At 56.8% G+C, this 25,231-nt stretch overlaps 1 protein-coding gene across 3 annotated transcripts in view; it reads right to left on the bottom strand.

Annotated features, from left to right (window-relative positions):
* The window catches only part of SHANK3 (SH3 and multiple ankyrin repeat domains 3), a 50,262-nt gene that overhangs the window by 6,773 nt on the left and 18,258 nt on the right, over nt 1–25,231 (bottom strand). For 2 of the 3 annotated variants that reach the window (XM_023257676.2, XM_023257678.2), the window contains exons 13-21: nt 21,471–21,546; nt 21,096–21,178; nt 20,442–20,566; nt 20,208–20,340; nt 19,166–19,246; nt 15,103–15,126; nt 11,375–11,505; nt 10,667–10,751; nt 3,727–5,983 (exon numbers count right to left, since the gene is read on the bottom strand). In XM_023257676.2, coding sequence (XP_023113444.2) covers nt 3,727–5,983; nt 10,667–10,751; nt 11,375–11,505; nt 15,103–15,126; nt 19,166–19,246; nt 20,208–20,340; nt 20,442–20,566; nt 21,096–21,178; nt 21,471–21,546 — 2,995 coding nt within the window. The remainder of the gene's footprint in view (nt 1–3,726; nt 5,984–10,666; nt 10,752–11,374; nt 11,506–15,102; nt 15,127–19,165; nt 19,247–20,207; nt 20,341–20,441; nt 20,567–21,095; nt 21,179–21,470; nt 21,547–25,231) is intronic. The other variant, XM_023257677.2, reaches the window with a different exon arrangement.

The raw sequence follows: 25,231 nt of genomic DNA, 5'->3' as shown, positions 1-25,231 counted from the left end.
AGGTGAGGGTCAGACAGATGTAAAACTGAAAGCCACAGCAGAGCTGAGTGTTTCTGCAGTGCTCAGAGACACTATGGACTTCAGACGACATGTGGGATTCCGATCCGAAGGCGAGTGGAGTTGGGTACAGATGTGAGCCTCAAAGACCACGGTGGGGCTCTGAGAAGATGGACGTCCTGTCTATACGAGGGCTAGACCCGAAGCTAGAAGCATAGAGCAGATGACTAGTCTAGGATCAATGTCGCAAAAAGCCAGAGGTCCCTCCAGGTGGCCAAGGCAATCACTCTGGGGCCTCTGCCAAGAATGGTCCCGGGAAGGAAACAGCCCCACCCAGACACCAGAACTTCCTGCACTTTGAACGTTTCTCTTAGAGACCGTATCACTAGCAGTTCAGCACTAAATGAGAGAGGAGTGCTAGGTTCCAGCCACAGTGAGCTGCAAACGAGAGCTGCCCAGCAGCCCTGGCGGGCACCACAGCTCCTGCCAGCCACATGGAGGGGCCGACTCCACACGCTCACTGAATCCTCCGCTCAGCCCCCTGCCTCTGGCCAGAAGCCAAGGGTGGGCAGTGGGGTCCACGCCACTGGGGACTGTGGTTTCACCCAGATCTGAGGGGTGAGGGGAAGCAGAGAGGGCCAAAGGAAGTGTGAACGAGAGAAGGGGGTGCAGAGGGAAGTGGGAATAGGAAGGCAGGGCAGAGGGATGGCTCCGTGTAGCTGGGCTGATGAGGTAGCGCTGCGAGGACTCGAGGATAAGCGATTTCAGAATACACGTGCTATTTGTGGTATACGCGATTGATAGATAACGGTGTCAGTCTACCCAGTGAACAGGTGCGCATTTCTGTGTGAGAGGCTACCGCACAGAAACCCAGCATCCGTCACCAGAAGGGGCTTAACGACACAGCCCCCAGAGTACAGTGAACAGAGAGTGGGGCTTGGGGCCAGACAGATACCACCACTTACCAGCTGCAATAGACCTCTTTAGAACCTTAGTTTTATTGTCTGGAAAATGGAGAGTATGCTGTTATCCATCTGAGAGAATGGCTGTAGAAGTGAAATAATATGACCTGGCATTTTCTAGTGCAATATCCGGCCCTTTTATTTCCCACGAAGGACCTGGCTGAGTGCCCACTTCATGAGAACCCACCATGCTGCAGCCCTGAGCTCGGTGCTTCAGGGCGTCACCGTCACCATCTCACAGGGGAGGGACTGAAGTTCACAGTGGCTCGTCCAAGACTACAGAGCTCAGGTGCAACTAGCTGAGGGTTGATATCCAGGGCCCTCTGACCCCAAGCTGATGCCAGGGAATGAAGCAAACTGCCGACGTTGGTGAGAACATGTCACAAGGGACTTGTGTTGTTTTAGGTTTTCCAGCATCTGGACCCCCGTAACAGCAGCTGATTTTCCTCTGGAGACCCACCCTCCCTCACTCTCAGCACCTGTTTGCTAGGTGGGCTGGCCCCGTGCCCCAGCTCCCAGGAGAGCACAGGACTCAGGCCTGGCCAATGGAGGCCTTACAGCATCCCTGACCCTGCTGATTCATCCAGGGGAAAGCAGGGGACCCATGTGAAGCCAATCAGAGGCTGGACTTTTGCAAGAAGTGCCAAGTCAAAGAGGCTCCCTTTCCAGTGCACCTGTGGGGTAGGTGGGGTGCAAAGCTGGCACCTGTGGGTCTTGCCCTGGCCCATCCCATGTCCAAATCAGAACACAAACACAGGGTCCTGGCACAACCCAGAGCCATGGGACAAGAGACCTTTACCCTGACAGAGGAGAAATGCTCAGGGTGCCCAGCCACCCCATGGGAGCCAGCAGAGCAAATGACAAGACCCAGGCTCGCCTGAGCCTGATCATGGGGTCCAACAACCAGTGCATCTGAATCATGTGTCTGTCCTTCAGTGATATTTATCCTAAGCCCCCTCCCTAGATTACAGGTCACAAAAGACAGTGCTTGCATTTAGCTTAGTTCTTTCGTCTGTTGAGCAAACGTTTATTGAGGGCCTGCACTGTATCAGGAACTGTGCTTCCCACTTTAAATGGCTTTAATTTTCACTGGGACCAAAGGACATAGAGAACAGAGGGACTGGCAAGGGAGGAGAAGCAGAGATGAAGATAGGGGCTGGTCGAGGGTGGGTCAGGGAACCCCCCGTCCCCAGGGGTTAGGTCCTGCAGAGGCCCAGGACCTGGGCTACTCATCCCAAATGGATACCCTGGCCATGCCCATAACGCCCACTCTCAGGGTACCTTTGTCATTGCCCTGCTGGAAAGAGGGCTTTCACATTCAGCTGGGAGTTGGAAGAGGCCAAAAGGGGAGAGGGCCCCAAAGCGAGCCCCTGAGATGACAGGAGCTGAAGGACAATATTCCTGGACCACTTAGGGGAGGCACCGTGAGCTTCCCAAGCCCCCACATATCTTTTGAACCCTTAACTGGAAGAAGGTAAATCAGACAAGCCCTTGTGAATAAGACCGAATCCCTCACTTTGTGAGCTGTGCCTTCCAAGGCTGACAGGAAAGGGCCCAATAGGCTGGTCTTCAGGGAGCAAGAAGGAGGCCAGGCAGTGGCACCTCACACCCCACCCCCCCCCAACAAAGCCAGAAGAGGGAGGAGGGCCTAAAGGGGTACAGAAGGCAAAGGCAGCTTGAAAAGGGCAGACAAGGGCCAGCCAGGGGGTTACCAGAGCTGCCTCAGACCAGCACCAGTGGGCAGGAACCAGCTCTCCCACCAACATCCATGGAGCCCACAGGCCCAAGGGGGACCCCTTCAGGAGCAAAGCCTTGGGAATGGGGTCCTCAAGGAAATATCCAAGGGACCAGCCCAGGGGCTCTGGCAGCTCTACCAGAGCAGCACCCCAGCCCCTTGCTCAGCAACCCCCACCCCCATTTCCAGGGCACAACGTGGCCTCTTCAAGTCCTCACCCTGGGCAAGAGGTGGGACGAGCAGACAGACAGAGGAACAGGGAAGGTACGGAGAAGGCGAGAGGGCAGATGGAGTATGGAGGGATGCTGTGACTTCCCCCTAAGAATGGCTTCTTAATGCACTTTGAAAATGCACTGCAGTCTGTGTTTAAGGGGCTCTGAGGCAGAGCAGAGAGACAAATTTTTCTGGGGCAGAACACAGGGAGCTGCTGGTGCGTCCCAAAAGGAAAAGGAGTCTGTGTACTCTAAGCCTCAAAAGGAAGCAAGGCAGGAGGCAGCTACAGGAAAGGTGGCACCAGCCATGTGGCCACAGGGAGGATGGGGTTGGGGGCCCACAGGCTCACAGCGAAGCTGAACAGTGGGGGGAGGGGAGCGGGTTGCAACTCCAGGATGGAGCACAGAACAACCCGTAACAGGAGAGGCAGCTTTGGTCGGGAGCAAAAGAGTGAGAGCCCACAAGAACCCCCCGAGGCAGGGCGTCTCCAGGAGGGCTGTGGAGGTGCTCGGCCCCGCTGGGTCTCTGATGGGTGCCCAGCCCCCACTCCTAGCACCAACAGGATGGAGAGAACAGCGGCCCCAAGATTTCAGATCCCTGAATGAGACTTGTCTCACACAGACAAAGCAAGGGCAGACAAAGGACACAAGTGGACAGAGAGGCATGCCACGGACAGGTAAGGGGTGGGATAGAATGGACTGGGGAGGGGAACGGAGGAAACCTCCGATGGTGGACAGACGAGAGGAAAAACACAGAAAACACAGGGTGGGGGGGGGCCATGGACACGGGACAGGACCCTCCCCACACTGCCCTGCTCACCGAGCTGCCGCGATGGGCGACTTCTTGGCAGGGTCCAGCAGGCCGCCCAGGCCACCAACCGGCTCTTCCCCCAAGGAGCGTGTGTCTTTGTTGAGCTGCTGCAGGCGAGAGCTGAGCTCACTGATCACAGTTGGTTTGTCATCTTCAGGCCCTGGGAGTCCCCGGCTCTCCACGGGGTCCCCCCACAGCTTGGACCTTCTCTGGAAGAGGTAGCGAGGGCGAGCAGGTCCGGCAGCGGAGGCCAGCCCGGCAGAGGCGGCATGCTGCTGGGCCATGAGCTCACTGTCCGAGGACTGCTTCAGCAGCGGGTCCCTGAAGGTCACCGGCCCCTTCCCCAGCGGGGACTTGAGCTTGGGCTTGGGAGGCACTGGTGGCTTCTCGAGTAGAAAAGTGTGTCCATCGGCGAAGGAGGTGTGGGTGTCAGTGAGCTCCCCACTCTCCGAGCTCAGGGTGGACATGCTGGACACCGTGGAGATAGTGCTTGTGGTCTCCAGGTGGGGGTCGCTGGAGCTGCGTGTGTCAGCCTCCTCCACCCCTGAGTCAGCTGCAGACTCAGGGGCAGGAGGCGGCTCGCTGCTCGGCTTCCCTGAGGCCGGGCCTGGCACCACGGTGGGTGAGGGACCTGGGCCAGGAAGTGGGGTGGCCAGCAGGACCCCGTTGGCAAACTCTTCGGGAGGCGGCACCAGCCCAATGCGGGCTAGCTCCTCCCTGGTCTCCTCATCGCTGGAGGACAGCTGGGCGGGCGGCAAGTTCACAGCGAACACCAGCTCTGGCTCCTCCTCGGAGCTGCCCTGGCCCGGCCCGGGGTCTGTCGGAGCCGTGCTGCCAGGGGGCTGAGCCCGGGGGCTCGCGAGGGGCTCTGCCACCACTGCTGACTGTGCGGGGGCGGGGGCCAGCTCCGGGGTGCCCGGGCGCTCCTCTTCAGCCCCCAGCCCGCTGGGCTCCTGCCCATTGCTGGTGGCGTGCACGACGATGAGGCCGGCCGGCCGCTGCAGGGATGTGTCCAGGACGCTGAGGATCATGGACTTCTTGTCCTCTGGCGACTTGCGCTCCTCCCGGGGTGCTTTCTCCGGCTCCCTCCGAGCAGGCACAGGAACCCAGGCGGGGCTTCTTGGGGAGAAGGCTGGGGAGGCCAGCGCCCCTCGCTCAGAGTCGCGGGCCTGTACATCCACGAACAGAGGCCCAGGGCGGTCAGCGTCAGGGCTGTGCACAGGCGTGGGGGACCGGGAGGGCGCCTGGGAGGCCAGAGCACGTTCTCGAGCGGCCAGGGCGAGGGCCAGGGGCGAGCTGGGGTCCAGGGGTTTGCCGGTGAGTGGGTGGATGAAGGTGGAGCCTGAAGGCCCAAGGCTCGGGCCGCTGACCAATGGCTTCAGAGCAGAGACGGGGGATGGCAGGAGCAGGTCTCGGCCGGTGGTGGTGGCGGCGCCAGCCCCCAGCAGGCGCTCATCGATGGAGCGGGAGGGCTGCAGGGAGGGCAGGTCTGTGCTAGGTGTGCTGCCCTCGATGGCTCCCACCGACAGGAACACGGTTGAGCGGCGCCGCTCCTCCAGCCGCCGGTCCTTGCCCGGGCCTGGGCCCCCGAACGCGAGGCCGGGGCTTTCCCCGGGGCCGTAGTCAAGGCCGCTTGGCCGAGGCCCACGGTGCGTCGGGGAGGGCTCCCGGGCGAAGCTGCCGCCCCCCGGGCCAGGGCTGCCCACTGCCAGGGCTGCGCGCTCCTGAGCGTCTTCCACCTGCAGCTGCTTCACCAGCGGGCTCTTGCGGCGCTGAGGCTTGGACGGCGCGAAGATGCTGGCGCTGAAAGCGCCCAGGTTGGCGTAGGGACTGTCGGGGCCCGGCGGCCGCGGCCGCCGCTTTGGACGCTCCGGTGGGGTGGCCGCCGGAGGAGGCCGGGGGGTGTCGCCCGCCTCCGGCGCCGAGTCCTGAAGGATGATCATGGAGCGCGCACGCTTCTGCCGCTCCGGGTAGGGCAGCGGACCCAGGGGCGCGCCGGAATCGTACAGGCCCGCGGCCCCAGCGCCCAGGCGCGCCTCCAGGCCGGGCTTGAAGCTGGAGCGCACTGTGTCGTAGGCGCGGCCTGGAGGGGGTGGCGGTGAGAAGGCGGGGGGCGGCCCGGAGTCGAAGTAGTAGGGAGCGGGTGGGGGCGGCGGTGCGGTCTGCGGCGGGGGCGGGATGCCACGGCCCTCACGCACCGTATCTTGCATGGACGTGCTGCGCGGAAAGCGCCCTTCCAGCAGGGACGCCAGCTTTTCATCCTCTCCTGCGGACAGAAGGGCCCTGGTGAGACCCCGGCGCCGGCCCTGTGCAGGGGCCAGCCCTGCCCTGACTCCACCTGAGGGCAGCCATGGCCCCAGATGCAAGGACTGCGAAACCACCCCCTTAGAAATTGGTGGGAAGCGATACCCAGCCGGGGAGGACGGGGTCAAGAAGGGCACAGAGGCTGGGGTCTGAGAGAAAAGGGGACAGGGCAGCCCAGAGCAGGAGATCTGAGCGAGGCCCCTAGTCTGGTCTCCTCCCTGGATGCCAGCTCTGCACCCCAAGCCCAGTGTTGAGTTGGGGGGAGGGGGCTCTTAGAAAGACTTGGGGAGAGGTATTCTTTCAGATATAAGGCAGAGGAGGGCCCCACCAACAGACTGTGAAAGGACCCAAAGTCTTGGGTTCGGGCCAAGACCTGCCCAAGCCCCATCACACTGAGAGGGCCCAAAGAAGACACCCGGAGAGAATCGGGGCAGCCCCTACACATCACCCCACGTGGAGTGGTGAAGACAACTGCACAGAAGAGGTAGGGGCGGCTGGTGCATGGCTTCCATCCAAGACTGAGCGAGGCCACATTGCAGCAATGGAACAAGCAGGTGTCACCGGGAGTTCCCTGGTGGCAACCAGAGACGGGAAGAAGAGAGATGGTCAGAAATTAGGGGGACGCTCTCCCAGAGTAGGAGTGATGCACGGACTGTAGTCAGAGGGGCAGCAGGACTGTGGCCAGCTGAGCCATGCATCTGGCAGAAAGAAGGCTGGCGCCCAGGTGAGAAGGTGTTTGTGAAAAGACAAGCCCTGAGAGGCTCCATCCCAGAGACCCAAGTGGACTGGACCAGACACACTGCCCGGTCACTGCTATAACCTCAATGGCTGAACTTCAGTGAGGGAGGGTGGAAGGGAAGGAGGAAGAGCTAAAGTGGAATTGTAGACTAAGCACCTGACCCATGTGTCAGTTGTACTCCCTATGGGCTGTGTGGCCCCAGGCCGGGCCCTGGGCCCCCCTGAATCTCAATTCTCTCATGGGCAACACAGGCTTAAAATGAAACCCGCTCTGCTGCCTGAGTTAGGGTCTGGGCAAGAACAGGACTGGGATGCTCAGGGCCCTCATTGTCCTGCTGCCTGGCTAGAGCCTGGCAAGATCTCCCAAGTGTCCTTGTGGGCACAACATGGACACTTGTACCGTACGCATGTTCAGTTAGGCTGCAAGTGTTCGACGGCCCAACCGGAGGACAGTGGATGAATGTTTCCTCCATGTTGATACGCACAGGTCTCTGGTGGAGTGCCTTGGGAATCTACACTTGGCTTCACTCTGTACTTGCTCGCATTCTTACGAACTCACTACAATGCAGATTGCCTGTTCCCAGCCACCTCCTCCTTTAGCCAAGGTGGTCTCCCCGGGCCTCCCACACTGCGCGATCTACATCTTGTCCTGCATGACAGCTCTTCACCCCGGGCACAGCAAAGGTGGGCTTTCGTGTGGCTTGAATTCTAGCATTGGAAGTTACTGTCTGACATTACTTAATCTCTTAGCAGGTCAGTTTCCTAATCTCAAGCGAAATGCTGGCCCCTGTTGTGGGGCTGCCACAGCTGGAGCCATTTAAAGCCTACAGCATGGGGCTGAGCACCTAGAAGCATCCCAGGAAGGAGGCCGAGATCATCATCATCATCATCATCATCATCATCATCATCATCATCATTTTTAGGTCTGCCTTCCACCCCCATGGCTGGACACAAGATTTGTGCCAGGTTCTTTTGGGGCCTCCTCCCCGCTGCACAACTTATGAGACAAACTACATGGGGAAAAGCTTGTGCTCCTAGAAGACGCAGGAGATTTGGCATGCCAAATTCTAACTTAGGGTGAAGATAAGTCACTTGCCTGGGATGAAGTGGGGAATCTGTTCTGATACCACCCAAGGTGGGGTGGGGACCTCTGTCCAATGAAGAGTAGCAAACATTTCTCAAACACTGTGTTCCAGCCTCAAGATTCAGGACCTGCATCTAGGAACAGTATCAGTGGTTGATGCCTATACTCAGCCTCTGAGTACAGCCCACTGGGTGAGCCACATCGTAGACTTGGAGGCAAGTACTAGATGGGACTCAAGTTTATGGACCAGGACGCTGATGTTTCCAGGACTGAATCATGTGCCCAGGACAAGGGTGGGTGGGGGACTCTGGGAATCTGACACCTTGACCAACACTCACGTTGGTGATGGGCAGCAGGCCAGGGCAAGGAGCCTGAAGATGAACCCCTCTCACTCACTCACAGAATGAGCACAGGAGGGTCCAGGAGGAATACCCACCAAGAGGCTCACATCCTGCAGGGAAGGCACTGAGATCTGGACCTGTGGTGGTCAGTCCTGGGACTGGGCTGGGCTGAGCGACAGGCCATCCAGGCAGACTGAGGCCAGGTGCAGAATAGCGAGTGTTGGTACACCCAGGTAAGAAGGAAATGGAGACAAATGCCCCCAGATGAAGTAGGAGAAGGCTGAGACTGGTCCCCAAGGCCCCAAGGCAATGAAGAGCCCGCCACGGGTGAACTGGAGGGATATGGGGTGGTATCTGCTCTTCAGAAAGCCCCCTTTGGGTAGGTCTGGGCAGATGGCTGGCATGATGTCTTACCAGAAGACAAGGTAAGACCTTGGGCAAGTCACTTTACCTCTTTACCTTAGTTTCCTTACCTGTAATACAGAGGTACTAATAGTATTACCTCAACAGGGTTACTGTAAGTATGAAATGAACCAGTGTGCATAAACACTGTGGTGTTTACTCTGATGATGAACAGATGATGGGGGAGCTGCAGTGTATGCAGACCGATGGATGGACAAGTGGGCAGGTCTGTGAAGGAATGGATAGAGAAGTGGGCAGGTGAGGGGGGACTACATGTCTAGAAGGAAGGGCAGTGAGTGGAGCTTGTGAGATGCCCCAGTCTGGGGTCGAGAGAGATGGCTACATGAGAGGCGTGACAGCGAGTGTGAGGCATGATGAGGCCCCAAAGAGACAGGTACAGAAGGCACAGAGGCTAAGGACACAGCCTTGAGAGGACCCACATTTGGTGTGGAGGTTTTTTTTAGGTTTACATCTTGTCCTGAACAGGTACAGCCTGAGAACAGAGGAAAGAACCAGGAAATGTCCTAAAGCTCTGGGGAGGTGAGCAGAAAAATCAAATGCGAGTTGAGGTCAACAAGAGAAGGGCTGGTCATGTGTCTGCTGGAAGGAATGCCCTGCAAACCACTGGTGGCCCTGGTGGCAGCAAAGTCAGTTTTAGGTGTGGACAGAGCTATGCTGCCCCAAGCTGAGGAGCAGATGAGGACAGAGACAGCAACTGCAAGTGACTTCTGGAGAAGACTGGCTGTGAAGGAAAAGAGAGACACAGAGCAATACCTGGTGGGGGGCGCAGACTGGATGGGGAGGAGTGTGGGGGGCGCAGACTGGATGGGGAGGAGCAGATGGGGGGGCACAGAGTGGACGGGGAAGAGCGGATGGTGGGGCACAGACTGGACGGGGAGGAGTGTGGGGGGGCGCAGACTGGACGGGGAGGAGCGCATGAGGGCCACAGACTGGACGGGGAGGAGTGTCGGGGGGCGCAGACTGGAGGGGGGAGGAGCAGATGGAGGGGCACAGACTGGACGGGGAGGAGTGTGGGGGGTGCAGACTGGACAGGGAGGAGCGGATGGGGGCGCAGCCTGGACGGGGAGGAGTGGATGGCGGGCACAGACTGGACGGGGAGGAGTGTCGGGGGGCGCAGACTGGACGGGGAGGAGCGGATGGAGGGGCACAGACTGGACGGGGAGGAGCAGATGGGGGGGCGCAGACTGGACGGGGAGGAGTGTGGGGGGCGCAGACTGGATGGGGAGGAGCGGATGGAGGGGCACAGACTGGATGGGGAGGAGTGTGGGGGGGCGCAGACTGGACGGGGAGGAGCGTGGGGGAGCGCAGACTGGACAGGGAAGAGTGTGGGGGGCGCAGACTGGACGGGGAGGAGTGTGGGGGGCGTAGACTGGACAGGGAGGAGCGGATGGAGGGGCACAGACTGGACGGGGAGGAGTGTCGGGGGGCGCAGACTGGACGGGGAGGAGCGGATGGAGGGGCACAGACTGGACGGGGAGGAGTGTGGGGGGCGCAGACTGGACAGGGAGGAGCGGATGGGGGCGCAGCCTGGACGGGGAGGAGTGGGTGGCGGGGCACAGACTGGACGGGGAAGAGCGGATGGCGGGCACAGACTGGACGGGGAGGAGTGTCGGGGGGCGCAGACTGGAGGGGGAGGAGCAGATAGGGGGGCGCAGACTGGACGGGGAGGAGTGTGGGGGGCACAGACTGGACAGGGAGGAGCGGATGGAGGGGCACAGACTGGACGGGGAGGAATGTCGGGGGCGCAGACTGGACGGGGAGGAGCGGATGGTGGGGCAATAGTGGACCAGAGCAGGGATGCGGACACAATGGACAGGAAGTGGTGGATGGAGTGAGGAAGCCTCAAGGGTCTCTTTTGGCAGTTTCTCTGGATTTGGGGAAAGGACGGATCCCACATATGTCCACAAACAAATGAGATTCCTGGGCTATGACCAGGGAGATGGGGTTCTCAGAGGAAACCTTAAGGAAACCTTAAAACCCCAACTGGAGGGTTGGGAGAGACAGGGTCCTCCAGCCCCACATCCGCCCCAGCCCCATGCAACCCCCAGCCCAGCCGTACCTACAGACTTGGTCCGTGGAATCCCCTTCCGCAGGGAGCCGGGCAGCTTCTCTGGGCCTGGAAGGCCCTGGCGCTCAAATAAAGACTGTTGGAGTTGGGGGGTTAGAAGGAGGCTCTAGGGCACTGGGGGTCCCAGTTCTCCATCCAGCCCCAGCCATCCTTCTAAGCCTGAGATCAAACACCCCACACACTAATCACAATGGTGCTGGCACCAGTGGGGCCTGACCCAAGACTCAGACCCAGGCGCAGAGACTCCAGAGAGCAGGGGCATAGCCAGTGGGGGCCTGGGCATAGAGTATTGGGTAGGGTTGACATGGACAAGGCTGGGGGAGTAGCCCAGAAGATGCCAAGTGAGAGGAGTCGGGGGGCGGGGTGCAGAGACACTGCATTGTACCCTCAACAGGGCTGGGGTGCTCTAGGTGGTCCTGGGTGTGGCTATGCAGGAGGCACTGGGACCCAGGGCCAAGAGTGAGCACTCAGCATTTGTTAAACTGTGGCCATTCTGGGAGGACAAGATTTCCCCACGTGTGTGAGGAGAAGCCATGGGGTCCTTCACCCTCACCCCTGGAGAGGAGGGTCCAAATGACGGACTCCCACCCCAGAAAAATGCACAAACGCACAGTAGGGTACATGGAGCTCTGACCCCCGCGCCCCTCCCTGCCTTCTCCCCTCCCCATGCCCCCCCCCCCAGCTGCTGGGGTGGCTTACACTGATCTCAGCAGGTGTGATCCTCCGACTCGTGGGCCGCTGTTTGACAGTGGCAGCTCTGGAGTCAGCGTCCGCGATGTCTGGCCTCAGCGTGGGCTCCGTGGCGGCTGCCAGGATCTCATCCAGCTTCTCTGCACAGCCAAGGGAGGCACCATCTCAACGACCTGCACCCTGAACCTGCTCCACCCTCGTGCACCCCATGCTGAGTCCTCCTGATGTTAACGGAGCCACTGGGCCCTGCCCGCCTGATGTCCCTTCTTCCAGACCTGAGGCCGGGGGCCAGAAGCCGAGTAACATGCATCCCATCTGAGTCCCACTCCCGCCTGGCCGCTCTGTCCTCCAAGGGTGGTCCAGGTCACCCTTCGGACCCCACTCCAGGAAAAGCCTGACTGACCATTCGGGAGAGGACCAGGACAGGGACAGCACTGTTTGGAGTTTCAAGTCTTCCTGAATTTGTTGCCCTTGGCCCTGTCCCTTTTCTCCTCAACACCTGGCACTACTCATCTGTCTGTAGCTGCTGCACCAAAAGCTAAGCTGCCTCTGGTGGACCTCAGCCCTAGGACAGACCCTGGTGTGCAGCAGGTGCCCATGGAAGGTGTGAATAAGCTACGAATGAATGAACAGGGGACACTGCCTGAAAACAGAACTCACAGAACCAGGCTAGGGACCTAAAAATATGGCTCCAGGCAGATGAGCAGGCCGAAGAACCTCCCTTCCTGGAAAAGCAGCCCCACCCTGGGTGGGAGGTGCTGATGGTGCTGAAGGGGCTTCCATGGGCCCCTTGAGAGGAGGGTAAGGAAGATGGGGGGTGGGAGGGGTGGGGAGCTGATGTGTGAACGAGGCCCTAGAAGGGAGAAAGGCACCAGGAGGCCTCAGGCAGCATTCTTTTCAAATCCATCATAAAGAAAAGCTTTGTTTGCTTGTTTTTATTAAAGCTGTTTAGTACTTTTTAAAGTGGTGTTTTTGATTATCAACATGACCTGGAAATTGTGTTAAACGCATGTGTCTGAGAACTGGCAGCTGTGGTCCACTCAGGGCCGGATGTGGGCTGCAGCAGGAGTTGGGGGGCAGCTCCCGTGCCCACATGGCTGCCACACTGACCTCGCCCCACTCGTCACTCAGGCTCTGAATCCCCAAGCCCTCAGGGCCCGTGCCACCCTAGAGGGCCATGTGTCTGGTCACGCCCGGGCTTTCGCTCTCCAAGTGCCTGTTGTCAGAGGACACAGTCAGCCCCAACACCTCCCACCAGCACCTCCTGGCTCTGCCTCTGCAACCCACTCGGCAACTGCCACGGAGAAAGAAGTCAGAGCTGGCCGGCACCCAACCCGGACCAGACCCACATCGCGTACCACCTCTGTCCTGACTTAACCTCCCTGTGACTCAGTTTCCTCATCTGATAAAACAACCCGAAAATGGTGGCTGCTTCAGTGTCTACTGTCTGTACCTACTGTCCGTGTCTACACATGACAAGTGCTGCCCTGCCTGGCTCAGGGGAAGCACTGAACACACACGGTGCGCCTTCTCTCCCCAGAGAGCCCGTGAGCTCTCAGGAGGAAAGAGCCAGTACCATCCCCTGCCTGCCCTGAGTGTCCAGCCTGGGCCCTGAGTAACACAGGAGTTCAGCAAATGTTACAACTCACCAGAGCATGCTCCCTCTACAGACTAGCTTACCGGTCCTGGGTGTAGCTCCCAGCGCCACTGGTACCTGGGCCCAGGTGCACACCAGGAAGGGCTCGTTAGAGGGATCTTCTTCTTTGTTTTTGTAATGAAGCAAATAATTCCCCTTTGGAAGCTGAAACCACCATCACCACCCTGCGTTCAGTCCTTGGTGATTTTCAGTGAAAAGAGCTCCTGGTGAGCCTTCTCCTCTCATTCCTCACAACCACACAAAGATACTGATACCGCCCTCATTTTACCCAAAAAGAAACTGAATTTCTGAGAGATCTGAGTGCTCCAGATCATAGATTCAATAAGTTAGGGGTCAGACTTAACAACCACATTGTCCAGAAACCTCAGACATGAAGACATGAGTGAAGTAAAAGGTGAGCATGTGCTCACCCGAGCTGTGGGTTTAGAAGCTGCATCTCTAGCTCCAGAAGAACTCAATCCCAGAGACCAGAAGCAGAGTGCACATGAAGTTAGCAAAGCAAATACTGCTGGAGGTAAGGTGATGGTGCTGGGGCCAGGCAAGAATTATTTCCAAAAGAGAAAGAATCAAGAATTCTCCGAACTAACAGCTGGTGAGGTTGACACCAATCCCCACCGTTATTAGAAAATATATTCTTAAATTATTTTAGATACTCGAAAAAGAAAATGAAGCCCTCTAGGAACCAGGTCTGGGGCACTGGGAACCGCACATTCCCATCAGCCTCACACACACTGGTTATCAAGATTCCACATGTGCTGGCGACACAGCTCGATGTGCAGCTGTTTAAACAGCCAGAACCCAAGCAGGTATGATGGGCCCCAGGGGTGAGGAATCACCCGTCACCTCCCCTACAACTGGAAGAAGTGCACAGGCCACAGCATGGCACCCTGGGAGCTCCGCTAATGATCTTAGGACAGAACCAAAATATTCCAGAAATAGCTTGTGTCTGCCTCATAGAGTGAAGAAAGGCGTCCCTAGGGGACACCCAGTTTTAATACCTGAAAAGACACCAAGGAAAGCACTTCACCTGAGATTAGGGCAAGGGTCAACAGGAGAGCTCTGGGGGCCGGACCAAAGGCCATGCTGGAGAGCCTGGGCCCAGACAGATGGTGTTGGTGTGCCCCCAGCACAGGGAAGGCCCTGTGGATCCCAGAGTGAGGGATGGGTGGGCACCAGGCACACGGACAAATGGGCAAACGCACATGCCTGGGGCCACAAAGCCACCTCAGGCTTCCCTCTGGCTCTGACTCCTATTCAGCAGAAAGAGTCTCCCGTCCACTTGAGAGATGGAGAAGACTGGCAGAGGCCAGGCCCTGAGATCTCACCAGATGCTGGACCTCAGACTCTGTCCCCTCCACCATGGAAGCTACATTCTTTGCAGCCAGGCTGGACACACAGAACATATAGGAAGGAGCCTCAAACAAACAGGTGAGGCCTGATGGGAGGAGCAGGGGGTGGTGAAGTCAACAGCCTGGGCTATGTTGGGCAGAGGAGCTCCAAGCTCCCTCCCCAATGCTGTGGGGCCTAGACTCCTGTTCTGAAGGGACTATCAGCACCGGACTAGACCCCACAACAGATCAGCACAGAAATGGGACCCACACACCAGGCACAAGGAGCCCCCAGAAAACAGGCAGAAAGAAGCAAATGGGCCAGAGCTGAGCACCCAACACTCTTGCCCACACTGGCCCAGTTACCATGCTCCCTGAGGAGACCCACAGCTGAGCCCTCTGAACCTTCCCCCTACCCAGCTCCAGAACATGGCAAATGGTGTGGCCTCCACTGGGAGGCTTTCCCAGCTCTGCCTCACTAGGCTGCCCCCACACTCACCTGAGCCCCCAAAGCCCATGGCTGTGCCTCACTGACACACCCCCACAGAGCCACACCCCTGGACCCCCCCATCCATCCTTCCCCAGCTCCCTCTACTGCACCCCCACCAGATCCCCAGGGAGAAGGCCGACAGGAAGGTACAGCCCAGGCTTCCAGAGCACCCTGACTTGACATGGAGCCTCTTCACACATCAGCACTTCCCTGGACAGGGTCAAACAAAGCTGGGGGCATGGGGACACAGCAGATGACTCACCCCCTTTCCTTCTCCGAATGGAGGCTTGCAATCAAGAAACAGAGCACAGGGGTAAGAGGCAGGCTTCATCCATCGGCATCTGGGCCCCCTTCCAACTCCCACCCCTTCCAACAACCGGGACCTCCCAGATCCTGTACAACCCTGGCCTAACCCTCCCTATCAGACCCCAAGTGGCAAATGTGCCCAAATGCCAAGTTGGTACCCAGCTTGAAACTCAAGGTGGAAACAACCACAAGCAGGTATACATGCTTGTGTGTATGCATACACATGCACATGCACACACACATACATATCCATGCACCTCCACTCACACATATGCATAATTGCACTTATGCACACACAGGCATGCACACACGTGTGGAGATGTCCACACACAACTTAATCATACTCAGTTCAATCAAATGTTTGTTCAGAAAAAAGGCAACCCCCGCCCCCCAAAAAAAGTTCAGAGGCCACTAACAGTTGCAGTGGTCACCCTTGAGTATTCCGTACAGTATCAAAGAGCAGGTCAATGTGTTTGCCAGACCACGGCTAATCAGGTATCACACTCAAGCACGGCACCTGCTCTAACATTCCCATCACGAAAGAAAAAGGGACCCAAAAGCCCCAGATTTCTCACAGGAAGGCAGAGAAATAGGAGAGGTTTAGACCCACCAAGGCCCTCCCTGGCCTGAGTCTCCACTGCTCTGTGCAGCCGGCTCATTATTGGTTCAGGCAGACGGACATGTGGTGACCACTGACCATGCTGAAGGGCACTGGGAGTGCCCCACCCTTCCGTCTCCTCCCACAACCTGCTTTGGGAGGAGGGCTCCTACCCCAACCTCTTCCTCTCAACCCCATTTCCGCCAGTCACCTTGGGCCTTCATTTTCTGGACACTGCCACTACCATCCCCCACAGTATGCTCTTTACCTCCTCTCCCTCCTGCATGACCTTGCTTCTCCCCCACACCCACCAAGGAGCAAGGAGCAAGGAGCCATATGGGCGTGAGTCTCCACCCTTGCCACCTGCTTCTTCTGCGGCCTCACACTTTCCTTTCTTCCCAGGTGTTCAGGCCGTCCTCTCAATAGACCACAGCATCCTAACAGGTTCTATCAGTTCTTAACAGTGTGACAGAGAACTGACATGTTTATGCTGCCAATGAGCCTACAGGTCTTATTTCTATCTTATAAAAGCACAAACACTGAATCATGGGATGACCCCTTAGGTACCCAGGGAAACCCTGATGCTGGCCTGGCTTCCTCAAACCTACAGAAAGTAAGCAAGCAGTCTGGTTTCCCCCGACAGCTGTCCTCTGGAGGCAGGAGTAGCTTCTCCCTCTCTGAATGGAGCTACATAGAGTCTAGGTCCAGCTTCAACATAAGCTGTGAGCCCGCCCTCACTCAGCAGTGTGCATGGAGGCTCTGTGCTAAGCTGTCCCTTTGTCCTCCCCCAGACTCTGCTCAGGAAAAAAATGGTGGAAACAATGCTGACCTGAGGCAGCGAGAGAGAACACCTCTGAAAGACAAGGGTGTACGGAACGACCCTGTCACACAGCAGCAGGAGGGCCCCGGATCACAGCAGAGAGGAAGGAGCTTCTTTAGACAGAAGCATCCCATAAAGCAGAAGGCAATTCTTCTGTTTCCGCAGAGCTCAGTCCCCTGGCCCCTGGATTACAGATCTCAGGCTGCCTATGCACCTCTTCATGCAGAACTAGGAGGGTCCCTTCTGAACATGCAGTTCATCATGGCTATGTGACAGCCTCTGGAAGGAGACTCCTGGGACCCACCCACCAAAGCCTTGGTCTGGAGTCCAGCCGGACCCAGGTGCCTACGGGTACTGGTTTGTCAATCAGTTTCCATTCTCAACCAGTATGACAGATCAGCTCCCCCATAACTAGTCTTGGACCTTTGTGACCCTGGGGCCAAAAGTCTGCCAGCTTCTCTGCCTCACTCTTCAATGAGTGGGTTTAGTTGGGGACAGAATTCTAGGTGGAAAGGCATTTTAATTCAAGACTTTAGTTATTGTTCCATTGTCTTCTAGCATCTACTATTGCTGATGAGAAGTCTGCTGTCAGTCTAACCATTGTTCCTTTCTATGTCATCCAGCTCCTTTCTCTGGTATTTAAGATTTTTCTTGTCTATGGTGTTATGAAGTTTTACTATGACAGCTCTAGATGTAGATTTGTTATTTCCTTGCTTGGGGTTTATACTTCTTCAAAATGGAATTTCATGTCCTTATTCAATTTCTGAATATTCTTAGCCATGTACTCTTTAAATATTGCCTCTTCCCCATTTTAATCTTTCCCTCTGGGACTCTCATTAGACTGGGATTTTCTCATTTGTTCTCCATTATCTCTTATCTCTAGGGACATTTTCCATATCTCTATCTTTCTGTGCTGCACTTGGGATAATTTCCTCAGAATTATCTTCTAATTCACTGTTTCTTTCTTCAGCTGAATCTAGTACACTGTTTATCCCAGTCATGGATTTTTTAATCTCAGTGACTATACCTTTTGTTTCCATAACAGTTCTTTAGGGATCTTTTAAAATCTGTTTATTCATCTTTTGGTTTTTGGTTTTTGGGTTTTTTCTTTTTGGTTTTGTTTTTTGTTTTTTTGTTTTTGTTTTTGTTTTTGTTTTTGTTTTGTACTGTCCTGTTCCTTATGAGTTCTGTTAGTTTCCTTAAACTTTGTATTTAAACACCTTATTTTGCCTCTTTCATATTCTTTGATTTCTAGTTCTTCTGATGCTAATGCTGGTTCCTGGGCTTGCTTCTAGTTTTCCCACTTCTCATGGGTCCACAGCCTCATCTCTTGGCTTTGTGGGAGCAACAGAACCCTAGCCCCTGCCATTAGGGTCTATAACACTGTCCCAAGCCCTCATGGACTATGGAAGCATCATCAGCTTCCTCTCACTTAACTGACTTCTCTTTTCATTCTTGAGGTCTGGGAAATTTCCTTTGTCTTGAGTTGGCTATATCCTTTTGGCTTTTATTTTCTTCAGAATATTTATGGGGAAGAAAAGTATGACCATGTCAGCCTGACCTATCTTGGTGGCTGAAGTCCACACTAAATGACACTGCAGTCAAGAGTGTCTGCCTGAAAGGAGGGGGTAGCTCAACCTGTGGCCAGGACAAGGTCAGGGGTCACTCTATTTGTAAGATCAGGAACAATTTTCAGAGACAGGTAAGTGTTCCTTCTATAGCTGGGAATGAACAAAGCCTGAAGCCAAGGTTGGGGATCAGTCTAGAACCAGGATCGGGGCCTTTCCTGTAGACAGGACTATCTCAGAACTCAGCCTAGGACCAGAGTCAGCATTCCTTCTATGGCTAGAGCCATAGAAAAGTCTGGGACTAGAACTGGGTCATGTATATTGGGATATGCCCATTATTAACTGCCACATATGTCAGGACACAGTCATGTATATCTGGACACGCCTATGCTGAGGCTATTAACAGTCACATATTTCAAGACATGCCCTACAACGAAGCTATTGGGGGTCATCCCAGGACCGTGCTCACAACATACCATACCAAAGCCCTGACATACTCTTATCTGCCTCTTGCAGCTTATGAGGGCCTGTCCCACCATCATACTAGTGATGTTCACACAGCCCTATGAGGTCAGCAGCTTGCTGTAACCCATGCTTAACTAATGAGTGAACAGGTGTTAGGAGGGCAAAATAAGCACAAAGATCAGAGAGCTAGTGTCAGCAGAGCCACGGCAGAGCCTAGGTCCCCTAACTTCTGCTCTTCCCTCACCTGGATGAAATGGAGGACAGAAGTCAGACTGGAAGTACACAGAGCCAGAGGCAGCAGGTGCACATGCATGCAAACACACTGGGAGGCCAGGCCCTGCACCCTTATCAGTCCCGGTTGGCCCACTGTCTATATCCAGCCCTCATGCCATCCATGTGTTGTACCCCTCCCCACCACTCCAGCACCCACCCATTTATCTTTGACCTATTCGTACATCCGTCCGTCTGTCCTTCCGCTCCCCTGTCTCTACCTGGCTTTGGCCCCAGCTCACTCTGCCTGGCCTCCCACCCTGGACTGTCTGCCTGCTGTCCACCCCCCACTGCTCACCAAGTTCCTCAAGTTCAGCCGTCATGGACTTGGAGCGCAGGGTCAGCGTGGTGCTGGGAGCCCTCTTGGGGGGCGGCGGGGCTGCAAAGAAGAGGGAGGCCTTGGACCTCCTGTCCAGCAGCAGGCAGCGCGGCGTGGCCAGGTGCAGGTGCCACTTGCGCTCCACCGCCTGGATCTCCTCGTACTCCCGTGAGGATGAGTCGCACTGCGCCAGGATCTTGTTCAGGCTGCGGCTGGATGCAAACTTCTTCATGGCGCTGGGAGCTCAGGGGGTTGCTGAGGGCCCAGCGGGGCCGGGGTAGTTGGGGCCTCAGGAGGTAGGTGGTCAAGGGCCCCAATGGGGGTCACGGTGCTGGCCAGCTCCCACCTGAATGCCCACCCTGTAGGCTCCGAGGGCTGAGCAAGGGGGCACCAGAGCCATGAGGTGGGGGCTGGGAGGGGTCTCCCGGCAGGCTGGGCTCCTGCTGCTCCAGGGCCCCCCCACCCCAGGCCCTGGAGGCCGCTGCCCCTCGGGGGACCAGGGTGTGGGCAGCAGAGCCAGGATCTGGGCTGGGCCGGCCCAAGCTGGCAAAGCCTCCTGGGCCCAGGCTGTGCCGCGACGTCGCGGGGAGAAGACGCTTTTCCTCTTCCCTCAGGTGCCGCCTCCCCCTTCCCTCCGACAATAAAGCGGCGGCAGCGTCAACCTCACAGTTGCTATGGCAACCCCGGCCTCCAGGCAGCTGCTGGCAGTGTCGGGAGGAGGGCTCTTCCACGCCAGGGGCTGGGGGGACGCCGGGAAGGAGGGGGTGGGGATCTGAGGAGGGGCACCCTGGGGTCAGGGGTCAGAGGTCAGAGGCTGGGGGCCAGGGTGGGTGGGCTAACATCAGGGATTGGGAAGCCACCCAGGCCATGAACGTGGGTATTTCACCTAGGTTTAGGCATCTGACCTCCACAGTCTGGGGTCAGGGCGTGGGCAGAGGAAAGTGAGCCTGGGGTCAAAGGTCTCAGGTCAGGAGCCAGAGGGGAAGGTCTGAGCACAGAGGCCTGAAGCCCGGCCCCTCACCTCTGCGCCGAGCCCCGTCTTCTTCTGGCTTCCTCGTCACAGACACAACCTTCATGACGAGGCGGTTCCCGCCCTGGCGGATCAGAGCCACCACCTGCTTGTGCCCGACCTTCACCACGTTCACCCCGTTCACCTGGGACAGACAGGTGGGTGGTGGGGATGTTCCAAGTGTGTCCTCCTTGGGGCTCAGAGGTCAGCACCCCACCTGGCTGCACAGGTAAGGACAAGCCTCACCTCGATGAGGAAGTCTCCCGTGCGCAGCCCGGCCCTCCAGGCCACACCCTCCACATCCACCGACTCAAGATACTGGAGCGCAGGGAAGGCCGGCGTGGGTGTAAACTCCTCGATGGGGGTCTCTGCTGCGGTGGGGGGGGGGGGGGGAGGGGGGAGGGGTTGGGAATGGGGGAGGGCAGTTAGGAAGGTGCTTCACCTGCGTGGTCCAGGTGGAGGCAGCTGCCACATAGCAACCTCCCACAAGTGGCTCCGCACGCCGAACAAAGGACAACTGAGGCAGCATGTCAGGGTGTCCTGGGGCTGGGGGGCAGCAGGCAGTGCCACCCAGGGAAGAAACTGCCCCCCTCGGCCCCACCAGAAAGGACTCGCCTCCCTTAGACATGCTTCAGCAGAGACCTTGGAAATCAACAGGGGGAAGGGATTGCCTCGTACTGAGATATTCCAAACCAAGGATACAGAGTCAGAGCAGAGGAGCAAGGCAGGGGGACAGGAGCCGAACTAGCAGCGAGGGAGGCAGTGGGGGAGTCAGGGGCAGAGGATAGGGCAGGGGTGAGGCAGGGAGGAGAGCAGAGAGGAGGAGCAGAGACAAGACACATGCTGGCAGTCTGGCAGCCAGCCCCACACCCACTCTCGGTGCTGTCTACTCTTCCTTACCTTTGGCCCCCCGGAGCACAAAACCAAAGCCCTCGTGGTCCCGTTTCTGTAGGACAGCCACCTTGTCGTCAATGACGTAATCGCTGGTGGAAGAAAGCAGGGAGGGGTGAGGAGAGCCCTGCCAGAGAGTACAGCTGGCCAGGCTGACCCCACACATGCCCCAAACAGGATCCCACGGGCATGGCCCACCCCAGAAGTCACCCTTGCGCTGACGGAGGAAGGCAGAAGACAGAGGTGGGCTGGGGACCACCTCGCCTCCTCTGACCCCTTCATCCACAGGCCTCCTCAACTAGCTCTGGTCCTCCCTCCACGCCTGATATCCCAGCCGCATGCATGCCTACCCTTGCCCACCTGCCCACCGGCCCCCACCTGTACCTGTGTGAAGTGAGACTGTCATAGGAGCCCACTGTGTAGTGACGGAAAAGGCGCTTCGTCCGGTCTTCCCGGGTTTCTGAGGGGAGTTTCAGGAGCTGATGGAGGGCCACATCCTCCAACCGACCTGAACTGCCCCTCAACCATGCTGGTCACCAGCCTCTGCCAACACACACACCCCTGGCCTGGTTGTACCCACGTGGAAGTGAGGGGCCCAAAGGTCCTAAGGTAAGAAGGCTGAGGGGACCATGTTGGAAATCCTGGCTTCCGGGGGTCAGGATCCAGAATAGGGTAGGAGCTTTGGCCCATCTCTCTACGGAGTGGCTGCACACAGCCAGGGGCAAGGCCGGGCCATCTTCAGAAAGAGTCAGCAAGCCCCAAAGCCAGGAGCAAAGAAGCTGTGTACATGTGTAGGCCTAGGTGTGTGTGTAACTTGCAGTCACGTGTAAGTGCCGTGCTCATATAGGCGTGTGTGCATATGACTGTGGTCACGTGCAAGGGTCATGCTGCAGGCAACGCGCACTGGCATGGAGGTGGCGTTGTGTCCTCACTGAGACTCTCACGAGAGCCCACCGATGCTCAGTCTCCCAGGTCCCTTCCTCCAGAGCCTGCCTCTGAGTGCACAGGAGGTCCAGGTGTGGGGCTGATGTCACTGCATCCCACAGATTCCTGCCCCCATCTGTACTCTTGATCTCTAAGTCCCTCACAGCTGTTGCAGGGCTAGCCGGCTGTCCACCTGCTACTCCGCCCATGGCCGTGGCCTTGCTGATTTCCTGCAAGCGTGCAGACCCCAGTCCACATCTGCAGCCACAGCCCCTGTGCTCCAGGCTTTCTTCTCCAGCTGCCTGTAAGTTAAGATTCTCTTACACTCTAGCCCCCATTCCTGCCTTCCTGGCTCCCAGCTCTCCAGGACCCTGGAGGGCTCCCGACGTGGCTCCACCACCACCTCATGTTTCATCCACAGCTCCTCTCCCATTCCCTACCATTCTAGAATTTCTCAAGATTAATTCATTCATTCAACAAGTATTTATTGAGCTCCAACTGTGTACCAAGCACTGTTTGTTTTAGGCTCTGAGAATATAGTAGGGAACAGAACAAAGCCTCTACCCTGTGGAGTTTACAATCTATTGGAAGAGAGAGAACAGAGAGACAGGAAACAGGTGCATGCATAACATGTCAACTGCTGGCAAATGTTAGGAGAGAAGGGAGCAAAGTGGGGGTGCAGAGAAAGTCTGCAATTCTAGGGTGGTCACATGATGGCTCATCAGGAAAGGATAGTTGGGAGGCACAGAACGTTAGGGAGCAGCCTGAAGACTCTGTGGGCAAAGGGCTTCCAGGGAGCAGGGGCACGCAGGGCAAAACCCACATGGCAGGGCTGGGTTTGGGTGTTCAAGGGACAGTGAGCAGCCATACAGCTGGAACAGAGGGAGTGAGAGTGAGAGTGAGAGTGAGAGTGAGAGTGAGAGTGAGAGAGAGAGAGAGAGAGAGAGAGAGAGGAAATGAGATCAGAGAGGGAAGCTACAATTGATTGTGAGCTCCTCATAGGTAAGGACCACCTCTTATTTATTTCTGTGATCCCAGCACCTAGCACAGCAGCTGGCATATAACAGGCCATGCAAATGCTAACTGGAAGAATAGATGGGTGGACAACTGGCTGAATAAGTACATGGATGGATAGATGGAACAAGAGAGAAGCAGAAGGACAGATCAGATCAAAGGTAAATAGATATTTAAGTGGATGGAGAGAAAAGAGAATGGGCTGGTGCGGGGAGAATGGATGGAACAAACGGTAGTGGATAAGTAAAGGGATGGATAGGTGGGCAGGGTAGGTCGACAGAGAGGGGATAGCTGGATTGGTGGATTGATCGGTGTATTGATCGATAGATGGATAGATGGTTGGGTGGGTGCGTATGTGGGTGGGTAGATGAATGGATGCAAGGAGGGGCTGGCTGGGTGGGTTGATAGAAGAGTAGACGGATGGCAAGAAAGGATAGTGAGTCAAGGGATAAATGAATTTAAGAATAGATGGAACAGTGGCTGGATAGAACAAAGAAAGAATTCCTGTTAATGTAAGAAGACACAGGTGTCAGGAAAAGTACTGGTCCAAATTGCAGGATCCTGCCACTAGTATGATTCTCAGTAAGTCAACAGACCCCTTTGAAGCCTCTCCTTGTAGAGCAGGAAAATTTACCTCGAAGGGTCCTCTAGGTTCTGATGGCTTGTAACCTGTCACCCTAACCCTAACCCACCCAGTAGCTCATCTGCTCCCTTCTCTCCTCTTCCCACACACTGCCTGTCCTAAGACCCTCTGTAACGTGGCTGCACACACCATTCTGCCGTTTCCAAGGCCAGAGCAGGCCAAGTCTCATCACCGCTGGTGGAGGGGGAGCATCAGACCCCTTCTTGCCTCCATCACACCCTTCTTCACATTGACCCAACGTTTGAAAATGTTGGAACGTTCATGGTACCTGCCTGCAGAAGGACCCCCTCAAACTGCACAGTTCATTAACCTCCATTTTTTAGATTTTGTCAAACAAATTATCCTAATTACATAACAAAAATTCATCTTCCAGTTTTATTAATCAGACATGTAAAAGCCAGCTCAAGTGAAAACACACAGCATGACCCCCCCAAGTACTGGAAAGACAGGGAAGGAGGGATGGAGGGAGAGGAGGGAAGGAGGAAGGGGAGGGGAGGGAGGAGCTGGCCAGAGCTTTCCAGGTGCCCTACAGACCCTCTGAGCACACAGGGCTTCACCTCAGCTCTCAGCTCTCTGCCTGCAACTGCTCCTTTTACCCCTTCTGCCCCAGACAGGTGCCTGGGAGGTACACTCTCTGATGACCCTGGGCATCAGCCTGGCCCCCAGCAGTGGCCCCTTTTTGGCCTGTAAGTCCTTCTCTGTCCCAATCTCCAGTCTCAGAAACAGATCTGTCTTTGGAAAGAAAGCTGGGCCTGTTAGAAGCAGACTCCCATCCCTGAGCTGCCCTCTGGCCCCCGGCAGAACTCAGCACTTGGGTCCCAGATCAGAGCAGCTGGTGGCTGGTCTTCAGATGAGGACAGAGGGTCACTCCCACGCCTTGCCAGCTGGCAGACCCCACAGGCCTCTCTCCCTCTGCCTACCCATGAAAGGATCCCATCTACTTAGGTCCCTTTTGACTCTTTCAGGTGACAAACCCCAGAGCCACCCTGGTCTAGGAGCCCTGCAATTGTCCGGAGGCCTACAACTCCTTCTCCAGGTCACTCCTTACACTCTCCCATTTCGGGATTCTCAGCCCACCCTAGCCCTCTCCACCTCTCACTCTGCTCTGCCTGGGCCTTCACCCTAACCCTAAACGACCTGAAGAATCGAGACAATACGACCCAGTCTCCTGCAACGCTGCAGCAAACTGGAAAGTTCCTCCACTTGCTCTCACAGCCACCTGACCGGCCTCACGCTCCCCAGTAAAGCCCCCCCATCTCTCAGCGCACACACTTGAGTTCACTCACTCAGAGGCCCTGAAGCATGGCAGCTATAGCAGACTCTGCAGCCCACTGCCCTCCTCGAGATGAACTAACAACAGCCTCCACCTCTTAGACCTGCCGGGATGAGTAAGTGAGTTCTCATCTATACAAGTGCTTCAAACTATGCCACACGTCCAGACGCTGCTAGGAGCATGCGAGATGCCAGCACACGGAGATCTGCAACAGCAGGCCCGGCCCCCGGCCCCATCAGCTAACCGACCGCATAGCAGACCCCCAGCTTCCTTCGCGGCTCCTCTCCAACT

This window comes from Felis catus, chromosome B4 (genome assembly GCF_018350175.1).
Source record: "Felis catus isolate Fca126 chromosome B4, F.catus_Fca126_mat1.0, whole genome shotgun sequence".
Lineage (NCBI taxonomy): Eukaryota > Metazoa > Chordata > Mammalia > Carnivora > Felidae > Felis > Felis catus.
Note: the sequence above shows the minus strand (reverse complement) of the source record. Positions and strands in the feature narration are given on the sequence as shown.